The following is a 20,103-nucleotide window of genomic DNA, read 5'->3' on the forward strand; positions in this document are numbered from 1 at the left end:
GTTCACCAAAAAGAAGAAACAGCCGGGTGTTGCAGCTTTGGGTGGGGACTTGTGAGGAAACCACGCCCAAACAGCAGTCGTGTTCCTGTGTGTTAGCCTGGGTGTGAGTGGTACAGTTTAGGGACAAACCACACAACTTTCAGTCTTTACTGATTTTCAGAAGACTAGCAGTACAAGCTAACCGACTGGTTCCAGCTGATTTTTGCATGACGAGTAAAGAATAAGGATCACATACCGTATGTAACAACTCTTATAGCCCCGGGAACCTCTGGGGATTTTAGAGTATTTCCCTTCATGGTATCATGTCTCCATTTCATCGGGCCAGCCCAAATGTTAGCCAAGAAATCTAGAGAGACTGTAGCTGAAGCTAAATAATTCTGCTCTGCAGGTCGGTCTAGCCGCGCTCCACGGGAGCCCCAGCAGGTCCACCATTGGCCATAGCGGAATGGTGTTATGCCAATCACAGCGCTCTCAGTTTGGTGGGTGCAAATGAGTGGAAACAAAGATGGCGCCAGCTCGTTTGAAACACCTTTGGCATCAACTTTGGAGTATTTAGACTTGGCTTTTCTTTGAGTCAAGAGCAGAAAGAGGTACTTAAGTCATTTATTTAGACAAAGGAGGTATTTGTGTCTTCATCAGTTTATGGTGGACTGAAATCCATAGCGGTGAATATGTCACGTTTGTTGTCCAACAGCATGTGGAGACTAGGGCTGAACGATTCTGGAAAGTAATCCAATTGCGATTTTTTTTCTTCCATATTGCGATTTAATTCATGATTATTTTCTCAAAGGGGCTTTTCTCATATTTTTCAACTAATAGATGCAAAAAAATCTATGCAACTTGCACTGAATATAAACAAGTTTATGTATCTACATATCATATGACAACGTTTATTTGTCTACATATAAATAAACACTCACAAGTAAAGACGGCATTTGGTATTTGAAGGTGCAATGCTCTGCAGTCAGGAGCACATCCTTTGAAGGAGCATAGGTATTAGCTAGCCTGGCCTGCCAGACTCATCCTCTGTTTAATTCTGCACAGAGAAAGAGTCTGATAACTCAGGCAGAGAGGCACTTGAGGGGCGGGACTAGCTTTTAGCACTTCTGCTTGTTGTGGTTTTAAAGACATTCAAGTCATTTAGACCAGAGGAAAGAGCCACAGTGAACTCCGTTGCTGTCTTCGTTGTTTATGAGCAACTGAGCGTTGCTGTGTGTGACGTCTGCAACGCTGTAGCTTTTTAGCTGTAGTCAAAAATGGCGTCTGGCGACAGCGCACACATCTTTATTCAGAAGAAAGGCTTTTAGCGCTTCTACGTGTTGTTGTTTTAAAGATGTGTCCAAATCATTTAGACCAGAGGAAAGAGCCGCAGCGAACTCCGCTTCAGTCGCCATGTTTATGAGAAACTCGGCGTTGTGGTGTGTGACGTACGCTACTCCTCGCTGATTGGCTCGTTAAGAATTCTCACGGGGTGGGGTTATTTGAATAGGAGAGTTCCCAGACTTTCTCTGTGCAGAATTAAACAGAGGAGGAGTCTAGCAGGCCAGGCTAGGTATTAGCATCAACTGTGAACATTTATTTGCAGGAAAGAAGTGTGTCCCATTTATTGAAGTATTTTGTGTTTAGAGTTTTTGACGTCTTCTTGTCTATGCAGGGCTTCTGTAGTTCAGTTACGTTCATAGCTGCTAGCCAAAACTCAGTGGGGTTAAAGTCTCTTACGGTTTTCTAGCTTTACTAAAATATATGTCAGTACTTATTTGATTGATGGCAGTTTTTACTTTTTATTAGACTAAATGTAATCATTTGGCACGTTCGTAATTTGTAATTTCTAAGAATGTAATCGGCGATATTAGCATTAGCATCCCTATGGGTTTTTCCATGTGTATTAGCATCGTGCTAACCACTTGCTGCCAGTCAAATCGCAGCCTTTGCAATTAGAAAATGTCCTTTTGTCACATCGCTTTTTAATTGCATATGCAATTAATCGTTCAGCCCTAGTGGAGACAGCTTGAAAGACAACCATAGATCCCGCCCAACGACTGAGCTCTGTCTACGGGGTTGTGGAGTGGGCTATAATCACATGTTTAGGATGGTTTTCCAGACTACCCAGACGGACCACTTCCTGGGCCTTTTCAGTAGCACTAATCAGTGAGACTTGGGTGGGTTTGGTTCAGTAACAGCTTTTTCCAACATCGTGGTTCTACCTGTACCTGCTTTGTAGTGGTTGCTAGTGTGCTGACCCGGTCTGAAAACAGTACATGGTCGACCGTCGGTCACTGATCAGCAAGAGGGTGGAGTCACTGGCTGTTCCAGAGCTTTCTGCCTGCTGCCTGCAGTTGATGACAGAAAAGCTCTACGGCCCGCCGGCTTCTGAATTTCAAACATCAGATTCAAGATGTAGCTCTGAGTTAAACGCCGTGCCTGCTTTGGTAACGGCATCACAAAACACACAAAAGCTCTCCTCCTAGCAGGATGTTGCTCATATTTGTGGTTTAGGTCGGACAATAAGAGCTTCTTGACAAATGCAGGCTCCCATTGTGTTGCCCTTTCTAACCTCTTGTCAAACAATGAATAAGGAACATTTTGCACAAATATTAACAGAAGAAACACATTTTCCCCTTTGGGACTCACTTAAAACATGATTATTGTTTCACTTTCAGATTTCCTACCAACTCTTCTCACTTATCTCTCTGTGTGACATTTAAAGTGTCATGAAACCGTGAGATGAGTCATCATTTTGGTACGTCTTTTCTTTGTGTCATCAAAACTTATATAACCCCCAGCAGCTCTCTGGCCCTTGATAAAGAGCTGATGAGACGATGAATCAGAGGAATTGTGTGGCTGAGCTCTCAGGAGAACAAGAACTCGTTCAACGGGTCGGCTCTCGTCATGCCAATGACAGGGAGTACATGTATGAGTCTCGTCATGCATGACCTGACGTGTATTTCTCCTCAACCTAAACCGCTCTTTATTGTTTGCATTAGCAGCTGTAATATTATTGTGTGCGTGCGTGTGTGTGTAGAAGGTTTCCCGCTATCTTTAGCCAGAACAGGATGGGAGGTCACATCCACCAGCCTCGTGCTGTCTCTCTATAACTCAGCATAAAAATGTGAGACTAGTGTCATTTAGAAATGTTCCTGTTAAGCCAGCATCTCACTGAGCTACAACTGTTGGTGATTCACAGTGGTGAGAAAAAATGTGACACTCGTAACATCTTTGGTGTCTTCTTGCTGTGTTTAGTTTCAAATTCCATCGTTCAGTTGTTTTTAAAACACAGAAAAGGTTTATTTACCTGCAACGTTTCGTTTGCGGCTGCAAACATCATCAGGCTGACGCTGATGGTGGCGTCACTTCCTTCGTTTATCCGCGGGCAGCAGAGGACGTTGTCGCCCTCTTCTGCCCGCTCTCCCCTCTTGTAAACTTTACTATAACTGAAACCGAAGAAAATCCTGTTCCTGTGGCTGCTATTTAGATGTTCTGTTTATAATTAAAATGGGGTAGAAGATGTTTTTCTGGAGCAGATTTAACCATATTGCTTGAAATCCTCTTCACATAACCAATAAATTCAATGTTTTGTCAAAAAATGAATAATTTTAATCACTTCTGTAACCTACAGTCCTGTAAAACCTCATCCATCTGTGTGAGTATCCCATTCTTAAAAATATGATGATGATCCCTCCATCAAACAACCCTCTTGACTGTCTTTCCCCCCTCTGCATACACTACAGATTATACGTTCTTGTCTTGGAGCAGCTGAACAGGGAGCGAAGCCAGAGCCGGGCTGACTAGTGTACAGGACAGAATGTTCTGTTGCAGTTAAAGCTGCAACGGCAAATCTCCACAACTAGCTAGCTTTTAAACACAAACACAGTCATGGATGTCTCACCCCTCCCATCAGCACGTCCCCCTGAAATCAGAACCCAGTTCCCACTGTAAACGGGATCATACTAAACACCAGTCACCGTTTTCTAGGTCTAAACGTCTTCTGTTGTCCGTGACTTCTAATGTTTTTCTTTTTGGGTCTCTGGTAGTTCGTCCTAAGGTTGAAGTGGTAGCAGCCGGCTGTTTCTCTGTCTGATATTATTGGGCGGAGATCCTCTCACACCAGTGGTGTTCTGCTGCTAAATACGTGAGTGTGTGATGAGTGGAGGACCCAGGGAAGTGACTGATGACCGGACGGTCCAGTTGTTGGTTTCAGTTTGAAACTTGTTGTTAGTGGAGGGTTTTAGACAAATGTGAGAAAACCATTTTATATATATGTATTTTTGTTTTTTTTGTCTTTTTCCAAGAACACATACCGTAGTTTTAGGCCACAGCAGCGTCTCTTAATGTGTTTGTATTTATCTAAATTTAATTTGAGATGTAATTGCTGCTGTCGGATTCTCTTATCTCCAGGCGGTTGCATATCAGCTTCGTTTGCCAGCTCCTCTTAAAGTTATCTCACACTTATCTTACTTTGTGATTCGCAGAAACGAAGCCAGTTTGTCACTGGGCTATAACCACTGGCAACAAACTGCAAAATCGAAAAAAAAAAAGACAAATTATTTTAATCTAGAGCCCATCTTGAGCTCATTTTCTCAGTTTAGTCAGAAACATGAAACATGTGATGACTTTGGGAGGTGTTAGTCACCCAATAGCAATGGAAATGAGGGGAGGTTGTGAACAGACTGAGACACAATCACCCTAATGTTTTCACGTGTATGTGAAATGTTTGTCACCTGGCTGTTTATTAACCCTGCAGCAACATTACGGTTCAAACAAAAGATTTACTATAGTATCCAACTCGTCTCCAGTAGTAACCCAGTGAGCTACTGGCTTCACTGATTCAGGGAAAAGGAGTGATGTGGCGGACACCCAAGGATGAAAATAAGACACTGTTTAGTATTCCATCTGATCCTCTGAATGTTTGGTTTTTTCTTTATTTGCTTGTGAGACGTTCCTGTGTTAGTCTAGAGTTGTTTGGGGTAGGGATGCAACAATACCACTTTTTTCCAAACCGATACGATACCGATACTTGGATCTGAGTACTCGCCGATACCGATTACCAATACCGATACTTCCACCACACAAAAAAATGCAATGATTTGGAATACAGATTTTATTTTCTTCTCTGCTTTCAACAGGAAAAGACTGAGATAGATAAAAAGTAAAATATATGAATGGAAATCATCACAAAACTAAAATATTAGGTGAACAGAAATGACAAGTTACAGTGAAGCCATTTTCAAGCAGCTGCTTTGGTATTGGTTCCTGGTATCCGTTAACTTTTACCGATGCTGATACTGGTGTTGGTATCGGTATCGCACCGATACCAGTATCGGTGCATCCCTAGTTTGGGGTGCCCTTATGTGACGCCTGCTGACATTAGTGTGCCAAAGCAAAGAGGGAAGTGATGTCGCTGACTCAGGCGCTGCTGATGCAGCGGCGTGTGCTGAGTGAGCCGGAACACAGTAGCTCAGGAGGAACAGATACAAGAATCTGTTCTTGTACAAAAGGACTCTGATGGTTGTCTCTGCTCTGACATGCAAAAGATGATTGATCACTGCTCCTTATGCATGACTCGTTTCAGGAGATGGGAATTCCAAAATCTCCAACGTGTACATCAACAACAGTCATGGGGTGGACGACGACGACTTCTACGACAGAAACTTGGCCTTATTTGAGGTGTGAAACACAACCGTCCTCATCTGTGTGTCTTGTTTAGATTAGTGGAAACAACTCTGTGTTTCCTCCACCTCTTTATTTAGTAGCTCCAGTAGGAGTAGAAAAGGATCACCACTTTGAAAGACTTGAGTCTTTGTGCTGTACAGCCCAGCTTTACCCATCAGTGTTACAGTTCACCCCCCAGCCACATTCTGCTTTAAAGGTAGTGGCCAGACTCAGCATTAAAATAGTAGAAATGCAGGATAACTACACTTTACCATCTATATAGATGTGAACTGGGTTCAGTTTTTCATTTGAGGAATTTAGTCATAAATCATTACAGAAAATTAAAATTCTCTCCTCCAGGCAGTGAAGAACTGTTTTGCATACGTCACTGACACACGTCTTACTAGGTAGCTGCTGGTGCTAGCACGGTAAATCACTGTATTTTGTTTACTATCGTGTTCCTAATTAAAACAGAAAATTGCATTTACAGCTGCAGCTAAAGGTCTGAGCCACATATCGGTGCCCTACACATATTTTTAACTAATTTGATCTAAAATAATAACCTGCATCTATAAATCCATTTAGAACCGCACCGGTACTTCTGGCCTCCAGCAGGCGAGTCCCGTTAGCATGACTGCTGCAGCACTAACCGTGTTAGCTCCTGTAAAGAATAAACAAGTAATTTGTGAAAGCTGTGACACACGCACGCACGCGCACACACACACACACACACACACAGGCACGCACGCACGCACGCGCGCGCGATGAAGAAGAAAATATCATTTCTATAGCGCCTCTCAAGATAAAAATCACGAGGCGCTTCACAAAAACAAAAAATGTAAAAATATTTAAAAAGAATTTGGAAAATGGTAAAAAAATTATTTAAAATCAGCAAAAATTAGATAATTGTGATTAAATCAATTTTTAAGAGAGAGAGAGTGAATAGGAAAGAGGGAAATCCGTGGATCCTGAGGAAGGTAGAATAGGCGGGGAGAGCAGAATAAAGACACACACACACACACACACACACACACACACACACACACACACACACACACACACACACACACACACACACACACACACACACACACACACACACACACACACACACACACACACACACACACACACACACACACACACACACACACACACACACACACACACACACACACAGACACACACACACACACACACAGACACACACACACACAGACAGACAGCCAGACAATAAATATAATAATAATAGTAACAAAGATCATCCTATAGGACCGGTAGAACCTCTGTGTCATCCTGGATTAGAAAACAACGATCCGAGCTAGCGAGTTAGCATCAGGAAGATTTATTCTGATAAGCAATCGGTTCAATATTTTCCGATGTTCTATCAATAAGTACACACAGCGGTAAAGCTGGCAACACGTTATTTTACTCATCTGTAGATTACTGAATTATATTGGGACAATATGATGGAGCTAATCAGCTGAGAATTTAACTGAAAGCTACCGGTGGGGCACAGACTGTTTTCTGAGTGAAACGGTCCAAAGCCTGTCTCCACCTCCAGATCTGATATCCAGCTGCAGGGCACGGAGTTCAGTTGAACTTCTCCGGTAATCCAATATCCGTTCTCGTCGCCGTATCCCAGAGAGAAAAAAACAAATCTGACCGACTAGCAGAGGCTTCAGAAGCTACATCTGACTGATGATGCGTTGTTCTCTGCTATAACGCTAACGCTGAAACACCAGAGTCGGGGGTTGTTTACTATCACTGTTTTAGCAGATCTCCTTGTGAAACGTCACCAGCTGCCCAGGGCGAAGACCGAAAGTTAGTTTCTGTTTTTCCCGCGCCGGTAAAAAACGTCAGATTTTCTTTAAATTCCAGCCATGAAAATCCAAAAACCTTTTTCACCTGAGGTTTTAATACTTCTTTACACATGCCATTCAAAGGAATTTTGCCTCTGGCCAATATCTTTAATAGCAGCAGATTCTTCTCTATACACGTCTAGGTTGAGCCATATTCGCTCACTCTTCTTTACAGAGCTGTTCAGGTTGGGTCAGATTGGATGGTAAGTGTTGGTGACTGTAATCTTCAGATCTCTCCACAGATATTCGGTGGGATTCGGGTCTGGGCTCTGACTGGGACACGCGGGGACCTTCACTTTTGTCTCCTCCAACCACTGAGTGGTCTGTTTAGCTGTGTTCTTTGGAAGGAGGGTCCTAGTATTAAACAACGACACTTGTTTATTCTAGACTTTACTGAGCTCCTTGGTATTGGTAGAGCCTTTGAGATGCTTTTGTATCTGTTTCCTGCCTCGTGTCTGTCCACAACCCTGTCCCTGAGACCTTGTGATAGTGGTCTGCCACAGGAACAGCTGTTTCTGTGCTACAACTGATCCCAGGCCAGTAACCCGTAGCTAAGGAAATGGTGGTTACATTCTCTGAGTGAGTGAAATGTGTTGTTAGGGTGGCTGATCCTTTATTCATCTCAGCATTTCTTGTTTTTTAAACTCTTCTTTCCTGTATTTACCTGTAATCTTATTTTCTTCTTCCTTTTCTTTAAGTGTATGTGCTGCTGTAGCAAGAACATTTCCCTAAAGTGGGATTAATAAAGATTATTCTATTCCAAACTGTAACAGATATTCTTCAATGAATGCTGTTGGGTGCATTAAGTAAGTAACGTTGGTAAAATGTGTTTTTGTTTGTTTCCTTTTTAAGGTTGTAAAGCAAAAAAATTAAAGTCTTGGGGTGATCCTTTTCTATACCTCTGTGTTTGTTGGCTCAGGTTCCTGCTTCTTCACCTTTTCTCTTTCACACCCTCCTTCCCTCGGGTCTCCTCTCCTTTCCTTTTTACCCTCTCTTCATCTGCTGTTCCCTTCTTTCTCGATGCCAAGGCCACCGTCTTTACCATTGCCTCCCCTGCTTGTTTCTGACCAATAGGAGGAGATGGACACGCGGCCCAAAGTGTCGTCTCTTCTCAGCCGCCTGGTTAACTACACCAACCTGATGCAGGGGGCCAAGGAGCACGAGGAGGCTGAGAGCATCAGTGACAAGAAGAAAACCTTCAAGGTGTGCAGACGTATTAGCAGTATTTGTCTTTAAGCTAACATTATTGGAACATTATCACTCTGACAGGAAGTCCCTGATTGAAGGTGACTCCTCCTGCTACAAGCAAACCTTTCCTAGTCTCCATTACAAACACAAGTCCTCATGTCTGTCCAGGTCAAATGCTTAAACAATAAAACAAAACCTCAACTTGACTGGTTTCTCCCAGATAGATAATTATTGACTTAATTGAGCGTCCCACGTGCTTTGTTCTACAACTACCGTAAAGGTCAGACCTTCTGAGAAAGCTGGAATGAAGTTTGATGAGATTTCATAAACGACCACAAAAATACATTTTGACAAAATAATTTCATCAACTAACAACACAGGAACTCCCAGCATTTACTGAAAGACACGTTAACGTGTGTCCTGGCTGTGGAAAATGTGTTTAGACTTGACCTGTTTTTGTTTATTTTTAATAACAATGAAGAAGCTGACCTTGCACTGGCAGCTCATAGTGGAGGAATCTCCTTTTGTGAGGGACCACACCAGTCGATGAGTTCCTGTCCAGAATCATATCTAAGACTCAAAGTGCGTTGGGATTTGAACCTGATCTGCACTGATGTGCTCCCTGATAAAAGGCCTTCAGCCACGATAAGTTTGTTTTGGTGCTTCACAAGAATTCCTCGTGTTCACTCGGCTCTGACTCTGAAGCAGGAGAAATGTTGAACCAACACATCTTTAACCCTGCCTTCTGGTTCTACAGTGTTCAGTGTGAGCGTCGGCATCATGGGAGGATTTTCCAGTAAGATTTAAACAAATGTTCACAGATGATGTCAGGGTTTGTGCTTTGGCTCCTTGTGAAACAAATCATCTTGAGTAACCCAGGTTTGTGCAGAAAAGCATCTTATCAAATGTCAACCAAAAGACTTTAGTGGACATTACTAAGAGACTCACAGCCGAAACCGTGACTCTTGGGTTTGGGTTTACACTTTAACATGTAGCAGTTAGCTAAACAGTGTGGGGCCCTGCTGTTAGAGTTTGCATAACTAACTAGTCCCATTGATGTGTCCCAGTCTCCACAGATGGGGACGTTCATGGGCGTCTACCTGCCTTGCCTGCAGAACATCTTTGGAGTCATCTTGTTCCTGCGTCTAACATGGGTAGTTGGAACCGCCGGGGTGCTGCAGGCTCTTTGTATCGTCTTCATGTGCTGCTGTTGTGTGAGTTTCTGTGTCCTTCGACTGAAAACAGACAAGATCAACCCTCCCTTTGTGTGTTTAAGTGACTGTTTGTCTTCTTTAGACGATGCTGACCGCTATTTCAATGAGTGCAATCGCCACTAACGGAGTCGTGCCAGGTATTGCTTCACCTTTACATATTTACATTGTCTCTTGGTGCTCGTGACTCACCTTTGGTCTGGTCTCAGGTTCAGCAAAAAGCCATTCAGAGGACACCCACATAGCCAGTTTATTCTCATAAAATGTCCCGTTAACTTACTGTAGCCACTGTACTCGTGTAACATCTGCCTGTCCTGTCCCTCCCTCTGCTCGTGTCTCTGTCTCTGTCCCTTGTCTGTCCATACATTACAAACCTAGAGTATTTATCTGCCATTGACCTTAACTTTCACTGAAATGCATCTAGAAGGATGCAGCGAATACCAAAGTAGTGTGTTTTTATTCACTTCTTTCTCCTTCAGCATCTTGACATGTAGAAAATCCAACATCTAACATGTCCTGTTTGGACCTTCATCTCCATGCTTTCCGTTTGTCACATGACCAGCCTGTGTTTTTCATGCTTTCTCGACATTTCATTTTAAGGTGGTACTTACTGTTTGTGTGTGGATTCAACATCGATCATACTACCTATATGTAGTGTGGCCATAGACATATAAATATTGGACAATGGGTTTCCATAGCTCCAATAACACGTTTTTGAGGCTAAATGGGAGGTGGCCACCACCGCCATTTTGACCGTGTCACAGGTTCCGTCAAGCCCAGACAATTCCACAAAAGGGAAGAGAGGTGGAGCTGAGGGTGGGGCTGTAAGGCTGGGATCAAATGACGACACCCGGTCGAACTAGCTACAAGCTAACCTGAAGCTAACCCAAAGCTAACGCGGAGGTGGGAGCTAAGCTAATGGAGGTAGCAACCTAGCTACAACCGGAGTTAACTGTGCACAACACCAGAGCTTCTGAGTCAGAGATACGCCGGGCTGACCGCTGGGTAAAACCGGGTGGAACACAGAGGTCTCCGAGACCTCCACAAGCCGGCAGCCGCACAGCAGACAAGCGCCTCTGCGATCTGGGATGCGCAGAGCTGCCGCTGGGGAGAACCGGATGGAAAGGTTTCCATCCCAGAGCTCCACAAGTCGGCAACCCGCGCATCAAACAGAAGCCGCGATCAGACAGAGATGCGCCGAGCTGCGGGGAGGGGAGAATGGGTGGAAAACATCGGTCTCCCGAGAGCTCCACAAGCCGATAGTCGGAACCCAGCTCCACCAACATGTTATATTTCAACCCATTTTCTAAAGTGCAGCATTATGTTAAATGCACTGGGTTTTACCCTATTACATTTAAATTTCAGTACATGTTAAAATCTAAGCTCAGCTCGGCAGTGACCTAAAATACATAAATATAATTTTACTTACCGAAAAAAATGAAGCGGAGACTCCTTGGACGCTCTATTAGTGCAATTAATGCCACAGCAAGTCATTTTGTCCAACAATTGCACAAAAAAAATCCAAAAAATAATGCAAAAACGCTACAACTAATGGTCTAAGTTGAGAGACTGAAAATGGCGGAACAATTTTCAGACTGAGGCCTTTCCCCGGAGCTAGCTCTGTGGTCACGTGGGTCGGATGCTCATTATTTATACAGAATTTTAGGCTTTTAATACATTTAAACAGAAGAGTGAGAAAAAAAATGCACCCCCCTCAGAGTTGTCATGAGTGTAAACTAGATCATTTAAACCTAAAACATGTTTTGGTACCAGGCTGTAAACATGTTTATTTCTGCTGTGAAATTGGTATTTTAAACATGGGAGTCAATGAGGATTTGCTCGCTTCTGACACCAGCCCCCAGCGGATGAGGGTGGAACTGCAATTTGTGGTACTTCCGGGTTGGGCTCAGTTTTTGAGCAGCATTGTGGGGGCTTGAGTGTGGCTAGACCGACCTGCAGAGCCAGACCTTTTGATAACGCCATGGTTTGTTTAGATTTCTAGGCTAGGAAACTAGTGTTCTTCTGAAATGTAGTTTAAACATAAACTTTATAACTTTTTTATATCTTAAAATAATTTTCTAAAGCCGGTATGTGCTAAAACAACCCTTTACAGGGGTAATGAAAAGCCACCCAGCCTCTATTGCCCCTGTGGCCGGAATATTCCACTTGCAAGCAACTTCAGCCTGGCAGACCATTCAGTTGGGACTTGGAGAAAATGGAGCAATAATACCTGATTTTGTAGTTGGGGCAGCAGTAGCTCAACAGGTTGAGCGGGTTGTCCAGCGGGTCCTCCTCATGTTGTCCAGTAATCGGAAGGTTTCAGGTTTGATCCCGGCTCGGGACAGAGAATTCTGCTGTTGTGTTCTTGGGCAAGACACTTAACCCCCCTTGCCTGCTGGTGGTGGCCGGAGGGTCCGGTGGCGCCTGTGCTCGGCAGCCTCACCTCCGTCAGTGCGCCCCAGGGCAGCTGTGGCTACATCGTAACTCATCCCCACCAGTGTGTGAATGTGTGTGAATGGATGAATGATACATTGTAGTGTAAAGCGCTTTGGAGTCCTTACTCTGAGAGGCGCTATACAAGTGTGGGTCATTTATCATTTAGTCAGTTTCCTGTGTGTTTTAGATCATTAACACAGCTGATTGTTTAATTTAGTGATGAATCACTCCTGTAGACACTAATGAAGGCTGGGGAGACATTTGACCAGTTCGATAAAGGTGTTAAAAAGATGAACGCACAGCAATGAGAGAGGATTTGCTTTCGGCTCTTCAAACAAACACTAGGGGGTGCTAAAGCAAGCCAACACTGCCTAGTCACTTTTGAATGCTGAAAATTATTCATCAGTTGCGGGTAGAAGAAATGTAAAAAATTTGCTCAATCTTTTTTTTTTCTTAAAGTTTTTATATCTCATTGTAGTTCCTCTCAAACCACTTCTGTACTTCTTGTTGGTTTCACATTCGCCTCTTCTGCCAAGTCATCCAAAAATCTCTGCAAGTGGTGGAAAAAAAGTTAGAGGAACAAGTACTCCACCCTGAGGAACTCCTGTGTTGCTGTCCATACAGTTTTGCTGTCTAAGGTGGATGTACTCTCCTTTTTGGGCACTGTGAGTAGCTGAGGTTTTTCAGAGCTCAGACACTTAGCAGGTGCAGCTTTTGGCCATCTGATTCGGGATTTTAGGGTTTATCTGGTTCTTTGATGCAGCTTTTTCAGTTCCTTTCTGACCCAGTGACTTAGCTGGCTGACTCGTGGAGTTAGATCAGATCTGAGGTCAGGTTTGGCTAAAGCGGCTGTTTAGTTAGTAAACTCGTTGGTCCAGGTTATTCTGCTGCTGTCATTTTCTGTCCAAGTCCATTGGTTGGTTTAATTTCATAGTCTTTTTTTATTTTGTTTTGCACTGAAGTCTGCATTAAGTTCAAAAGATGGTTTGTTTTGGCTTTAATTCGGGGTTTGTTGTTGTTTGTTCCACAAGACATCCCAGACCTGTGAGAGAACGTCTTTATTAGAAGTGCCAAAGCAAAGAAGAACTGCTGTGATTTTTGTTTTCTCACACCCTCAATGTAAGTTATACATCAGAGTGATCCGTTCAATGGGGAGTAGTGCTCTGTAACTTGGTTGTGGTATATTGAGCACATTTCAGACAACAACAGAGACATGTCCTGTAGACAACCATGGGGTTCTGGAGAAACCAGTGAGAAAACCCCTCCCAGTATGGAGCTCTGCAGCTCAGGCAGAAACATCAGGCAAAGTTTAAACAGGTCTCAGCAAGTGGGACTTTACATGTTTTAGAATTTGAGGTATTTTATTGGCTTATTCCAACAATCCCAGTAGGTTCTTGTTATTGTTGGAAATGTTTTTAATGTCGAACTGTAACAAACACTTTTTAGTCTTTCCCTCTGTGTGTTTTCCTATTGTGGGATTTATGGTTTTCTCTCAAATCCTCAGTGTGCAGAGAGCTATGTTAGCTCCACGTGTCATCCTCCAAACTGGATGTGAAGAGTATTTACAGTATAGTTAGTCGTATTTCACACATAAAACAGCGTAGAAATTAAAAAAATCTCACGACTGATCAGTAAAGACTTCAGGGTGTTTTCACACAGCAGCGGCGTTTCCCAGGCTGACTTTTTAGTTGGCTCCTCATCAGGCTTGTTGTCAAGGAGTGAGAGACAGCTGTGTGGTTACCATGGTGATCCACTAGCAGCAGCTTTAGTGTTTTTACTGATCAAAGTTTTCTTTATACTTCTGTCAACAGTTTATGCTTTCAAACATTTGAGCGAAGCCCTGATGATGACAGAACCGATGCAGCTGCGTCGGCACCTTTTAGAGATTCTCTGGTTTTGGATGTCAGTCTGCTAAGATGTGAACCCACATGTGTAGCTGAGCTGCTGCTCTGTAGGTGGGATAGATCAGAGGAATGGGACTATATGTGCTGGGGTTGTACCATAATGATGACATCACACGCTGCCTCCTCACCTGGTGATGGAGGGTAATGAACTCCAAGACCTTCCTCACCAGGAAGTTATGAGCCACCACATTTCTAACCCACCAGACCTCTTTGTTTGTCTCCTTCAGTGTTTGTTAGATGATCTGGTTTTTCCTCCCTGACTTACTTTCATTTTAGTGATTCACCAGAAAGCTCACCTCATTCTCTCCTATAAGAACATGTCGGTAGGTTTTTTAATAGGAATCAGACACTGACATTTGATCTCTCAGCAGGTTAAATCTTAGATGTGATCCTCTGTTTTCTTCCAGGTTAAAGCTGGGTTAGCTCACTGGGACAGCTGATTGTGTGAGCTAACACATGGTAACCAGGCTGAAACACATTTAGGTTAAATCTGAGCTCACCTCTGAGACACAAGCAGCCATGTCTCATTTACAGACAGTTGGCTCTTCCTCCAGCATTTCCTGTAGAGAGACAGTGTGTGACTTCTCTCATCAACTCTCTTCTTCACCTCCCAATATCATCATAATACTAACCACCCACCCACTTTCTCTCTTTGTCCCATCACATGTTCTTTGTTCCTCTCTTCCCTCCTCTTCTCCCCCCCTCCCATTCCTCTCCAGCTGGAGGCTCCTACTTCATGATCAGTCGCTCTCTGGGTCCCGAGTTCGGAGGGGCGGTGGGGCTGTGCTTCTACCTGGGCACCACCTTTGCCGGAGCCATGTACATCCTGGGAGCCATCGAGATCCTGCTGGTGGGTCTGAGCGTTTTGTCTGGTGTGTTCAGGTCCTCTGAGGTTTTTACGTTTTGGATGAATGACCTCATGTCTGCTGGTTTCTCCTCCAGATGTACATTGTACCCGACGCTGCCATTTTTAAAGGCGATGGGGCGGCCATGTTGAATAACATGCGGATCTACGGCAGCATCTTCCTCCTCCTGATGTCCCTGCTGGTCTTTGTGGGGGTTAAATATGTCAACAAGCTGGCCTCCATCTTCTTGGCGTGTGTCATCATCTCCATCATTTCCATCTACGCCGGAGCGCTGGTGTCCACCTTCAAAGAGCCTGATTTCCCGTGAGCGCGTGTTTCTATAGCTACGATGAGGATCGGTGCTTCAGTTCTTTGTTCTGACTTGATGATTGGTTCTGATCCACAGCGTGTGCATGCTGGGAAATCGAACCATCAACGGCCACGACGTTGTGGACAACCAGTGTAGGAAAACCGTCCTGCAGGTCAGTGACGCAGCTGAGAGCATCTACAGCAACGCCACGGCCTCCTACGGTGGGTTTCTGGTTATAATCAGGAATCGTGAAGTATGTTCGTCCTTCCTAACGAGCGCTGTTCCTCTCCTTAGAGAACAGCACAGCCCCCCCTACCCACAGCCCCACGGTGGTGGAGAAGACCACGTTTCTGTGGGGACATTTCTGCCAGAGCCCAGAACTCAACGCCTCCTGCGACGAGTATTTCACCTCCAACAATTTATCAGTGATAAACGGGATCCCTGGTCTGGCCAGCGGGATCATCACAGGTACGGAGCTCACCTTTAAGTCGGCGCTGCGCAGGAACGTGGGTCTGACGGAGCTTTGTTCCGACAGAGAACCTGTGGAGCTCCTACCTCAGTAAAGGCGACGTGATCGAGAAGAGCTCCCTGCAGTCCTCCCATGAGGCTCATCCCGCGTCCACCAAGCATCCATATGTGTTCGCTGACATCACGACCTCCTTCACCATGCTGGTTGGCATCTTCTTCCCGTCAGTCACAGGTTCAGGATGGTTATGAGCTCTAATCCTCTTCACTCACTCACATGTAGTCATAAAAACATCTGTGGTTATATGAACTGACGTGCTGTCTCTCTGTCAGGAATCATGGCTGGGTCTAATCGCTCTGGGGATTTAAAAGATGCTCAGCGCTCCATTCCCATCGGGACCATCCTGGCTATCCTCACCACCTCCATCGTCTGTATCCTACAAGTCCGGATTTAACACAGTAAAACTTTAAATGAGCTGATTTCACCTCTCTAGTCCGTGTTTGTCTGTGCGTGTTTCCTGAGCTCCGTCCTTCCAGACCTGAGCAGCGTGGTCCTGTTTGGAGCCTGCATCGACGGGGTTGTCCTCAGAGACAAGTCAGTGCATCCGTGTGTCCGTGTGTGTCCTGTTTGAGACAGAAGGCTGCGGTTTAGTGGAAACGTCTAAAGCCTCTGATTCTTGCAGGTTTGGAGACTCGGTGAAAGGCAACCTGGTGGTGGGGACGCTGGCATGGCCGTCCCCGTGGGTCATTGTGATCGGCTCCTTCTTCTCCACGTGTGGTGCAGGTCTGCAGTCACTGACTGGTGCACCGCGGCTCCTTCAGGCCATCGCAAAGGACAACATCATCCCTTTCCTCAGGGTTAGCTAGTTTGGGTCTCAATTAGTTAAAGGATGTGTTCTTCACTAAGTGTTAAGCTTCTTTCTCGTCTTATAAACCGTCTACACCTGACCTTTGGGGCATTTCTGTTGATGACTGGGAGAAGAAGCCCTGTAGCTAAGAACCTGAGACTGTAGGCAGTGAACAGACCAGCAGCATTCTGCTGAAGAAGCAGTAGTTCCTAAATGCTCATTAACCTTCAGCATAAATCATGAGAGTCTGACTTCTCTGTGTGTTTCTGTCAGGTGTTTGGTCACGGGAAAGCTAACGGGGAGCCCACCTGGGCTCTGCTGCTAACGGCACTGATAGCTGAGCTCGGGATCCTAATCGCCTCTCTGGACATGGTTGCTCCCATCCTGACGATGTGAGCTGCAGCTCCTGAAGTCTGAAAGTGTCTGCTGAGCTTCAGCTCTGATGGTTTCTCCTGTCCTTTTCAGGTTTTTTTTAATGTGCTACCTGTTTGTGAACCTGGCCTGTGCCCTGCAGACCCTCCTCAGAACGCCCAACTGGAGGCCTCGTTTCTCCTACTACCACTGGTGCAAACGCATCACACACGCAAAAGCACACACACACACACACACACGCGCGCCCATGTAAACCTGTGGCTCTCATCTTTCCAGGGCGCTGTCGTTTTTGGGGATGACAATCTGCTTGGCTCTCATGTTTATCTCTTCCTGGTACTACGCCATCTTTGCCATGGTGATCGCTGGAATGATCTACAAATACATCGAGTATAACGGGTGTGTTGCCATGGAGATTTGTCACAGCTGTAGAGTGTTCAGTGTGTGTGAGTTTAAAGCAGGTTTTAATGTGTGCGTTTACGTGGATCAGGGCCGAGAAGGAGTGGGGGGATGGGATTCGTGGTCTGTCGCTCAGCGCTGCTCGTTACGCCCTCCTGAGATTAGAGGAAGGACCACCACACACTAAGAACTGGAGGTAAGAAAGCTTCCGCGTTTTCCGTTTTCTCAGCAGTGTGTGTGTCTCGTCCTCCTCGGTTTCATGTCCCTCTTTGTCCTTGAGGCCCCAAGTGCTGGTGTTACTAAAACTGGATGAAGACGCCCACGTCAAGTCTCCTCGCCTGCTGACGTTCGCCAGCCAGCTGAAGGCAGGAAAGGGCTTGACCATCGTTGGCACGGTTGTGCCGGGCAACTTCCTGCAGAGCTACGGGGAGGCCCTCGCCGCTGAGCAGGTTCCTCATTAGACATCTTCAGATGTTCGTCAGGACGCTGTGATGCTCTTATTGTAACTCGTGTTTGTCCTGTCCCAGACTCTGAAGCACCTGATGGATAAGGAGCGGGTGAAGGGCTTCGTTCAGTGCATCGTGGCTCAGAAACCACGAGAGGGAATCAGTCACATGATCCAGTCCAGCGGTCTGGGAGGGATGAAGCCCAACACAGTGGTGATGGGCTGGCCTCACGCCTGGAGGCAGAGCGAGGACCCGCAGGCCTGGAAGACCTTCATCAGTGAGTCCTAATCAGTCTGTGCTGCTTGCTGACAAAAGTAACTAGTTACAGGTACTAGTTACCCTATTCAAAAAGTAACTCGGTTTCTTTGATTAGTTATGCTGACAAGTAATAAATTACTGGTAAAAATAGTTACTTTTCAAAAGAACTTTCTTAGCGATGTAACTTCCTTCGTCAGTTTCGTGCTAGAGTGACATTAATCATCACGTTAATGAAAGTCTGATTTAGTTCCATTACTATAAATATCAGATGGGAGAGAGGGAACCAGACAACACCAACTTAATACATATTATTGATGCTTTTATAGTTTTGTTGTTTAGCAGCAGACCACAAACGGAGTCAAATAAAATATTCGATTAATCGATGGAGGATTGGATAGAAATTCCAATACTAAAATATTCAATAACTGCAGCCCTATATATAATATAAACTCAAACACCATTTTATTTAAGCCTGAATAATTAAATGGCAGGATCGTAGCTGTCCAGCGTGCTGCCTGGACATGAAAGGGGACAGACTGGTGGAAACACGATGGCAGCAGCTTGTGGTTTACCAGCGCCTTGCAAAATTTACTCGGCAGGTTTGAAGGGACGATGTTGAAATCAAAACCCACCGTTGGCACAGGCGGCTAGGAAAGTTCTCTAGAGTAACAATAACAAGTTACCTTTGTAGCGTTTTGGTTTATGCTCTTTTATGAAAGAGGAACCATTCTACATGATAATTTGTGATATTAATTTTATTAAATTAATAACCAAATTGTATAGTTTTAAGAAGACTCAAAGGTTGTTTTCATCGATAAACTGTCGATAATATCCGTGTGTCTGTGTTTCAGTTCAATGAAGAAATCAGCTGACAATTAAAAGTTTTAATTCTTCAAATTAAACTAATGATTTTGAAATTGACAAACAGGAAATAACAATCAACATTGGCAACTTTGTGGGACAATCTTTAACAGTTAATATTGTAAACTTGCTCAAAATAGACCTTGTGTTGGAGGTGCTGAAGGTTGAGAGTGATATGATGTGATTTTGGATGCGTGTGTGCAAAGTGTAGTGAGAATTGAACATGAGGTGAGATGAATGCGTGTGTGCATCTGATTTTGCTTCAGGAAGAAACAGGTGTCTGAGTGAAAAGTGATGGTTTGAATAAACTTAGGTTTAGTTGGAAAAGATGCATCAAAACGCTATCTGCCGTGTTCTGTCTCACCGAAAATCGGACCCTCTATTGGATCCGGGACGCCAGAGGATGTTCATCCAGGTGACACCAGCGGCTGGCAGAGGAAACGGAGGTGTCCGCGGCCCGGTCCAGAGATGCCCTCGGTACACGTCGATGGAAAAGCGTTTTGTCGATGCGTTTGTTAAGTTTAGTTCACTCAGAAATCAAAAGACTCGGGATGAGCCTGCGTTAGAAGGTGCGATTCAGCTATTCTGTCTGGCTTGGCAGGAACAGCGTGGGGGGGGGGGGGGGGGGAGAAACGAGCCGACCGGCTCTGTCCCCCCTTTAGCGTTTATTCAGGTCGTCTCTCTTTCGTTGTCAAGCACGAACTGGTATCATAAGACTGAAACTTACCAAAAACCTTTCTCTTCTCAAAGCAAACGTGTGCGTCAGCAAATGTGTTTTGGAGTTTACTGTGAGAATCTGTGTGTGGGTGTGTTTGAGTGTGTGTGTGCTTGAGTGTGTGTGTGAAGGTCGCTAACAAACATCCTCAAACATTATCTAATTAAGTATGGATTCATTAATCCATTATAATTACCCAAAGCATAAGAATCATTCATTTGATTAAACACATTTATAATGAGCAAAATGATAACGATTAGTCTTTAACATTAAAATAAAGAAAGGAAGTTTTAAGACTTGTTATGACTACATTTATGGGAACAACATCTTCTGTGGG

The 20,103-nt window shown here is 44.6% G+C and overlaps 1 protein-coding gene across 2 annotated transcripts in view; it reads left to right on the forward strand.

The window, feature by feature from the left end:
* The window catches only part of LOC107376981 (solute carrier family 12 member 6), a 29,146-nt gene that overhangs the window by 2,518 nt on the left and 6,525 nt on the right, over window positions 1-20,103 (forward strand). For both annotated transcript variants that reach the window (XM_054747441.2, XM_015946327.3), the window contains exons 2-19: window positions 5,570-5,664; window positions 8,586-8,714; window positions 9,767-9,913; window positions 9,996-10,050; window positions 14,970-15,100; window positions 15,193-15,419; window positions 15,502-15,626; window positions 15,700-15,873; window positions 15,941-16,105; window positions 16,204-16,302; window positions 16,408-16,465; window positions 16,554-16,728; window positions 16,992-17,110; window positions 17,184-17,282; window positions 17,367-17,486; window positions 17,578-17,682; window positions 17,767-17,935; window positions 18,014-18,209. In XM_054747441.2, coding sequence (XP_054603416.2) covers window positions 5,570-5,664; window positions 8,586-8,714; window positions 9,767-9,913; window positions 9,996-10,050; window positions 14,970-15,100; window positions 15,193-15,419; window positions 15,502-15,626; window positions 15,700-15,873; window positions 15,941-16,105; window positions 16,204-16,302; window positions 16,408-16,465; window positions 16,554-16,728; window positions 16,992-17,110; window positions 17,184-17,282; window positions 17,367-17,486; window positions 17,578-17,682; window positions 17,767-17,935; window positions 18,014-18,209 — 2,388 coding nt within the window. The remainder of the gene's footprint in view (window positions 1-5,569; window positions 5,665-8,585; window positions 8,715-9,766; window positions 9,914-9,995; window positions 10,051-14,969; window positions 15,101-15,192; window positions 15,420-15,501; window positions 15,627-15,699; window positions 15,874-15,940; window positions 16,106-16,203; window positions 16,303-16,407; window positions 16,466-16,553; window positions 16,729-16,991; window positions 17,111-17,183; window positions 17,283-17,366; window positions 17,487-17,577; window positions 17,683-17,766; window positions 17,936-18,013; window positions 18,210-20,103) is intronic.

This window comes from Nothobranchius furzeri, chromosome 2, assembly GCF_043380555.1.
Source record: "Nothobranchius furzeri strain GRZ-AD chromosome 2, NfurGRZ-RIMD1, whole genome shotgun sequence".
Classification (NCBI taxonomy): domain Eukaryota; kingdom Metazoa; phylum Chordata; class Actinopteri; order Cyprinodontiformes; family Nothobranchiidae; genus Nothobranchius; species Nothobranchius furzeri.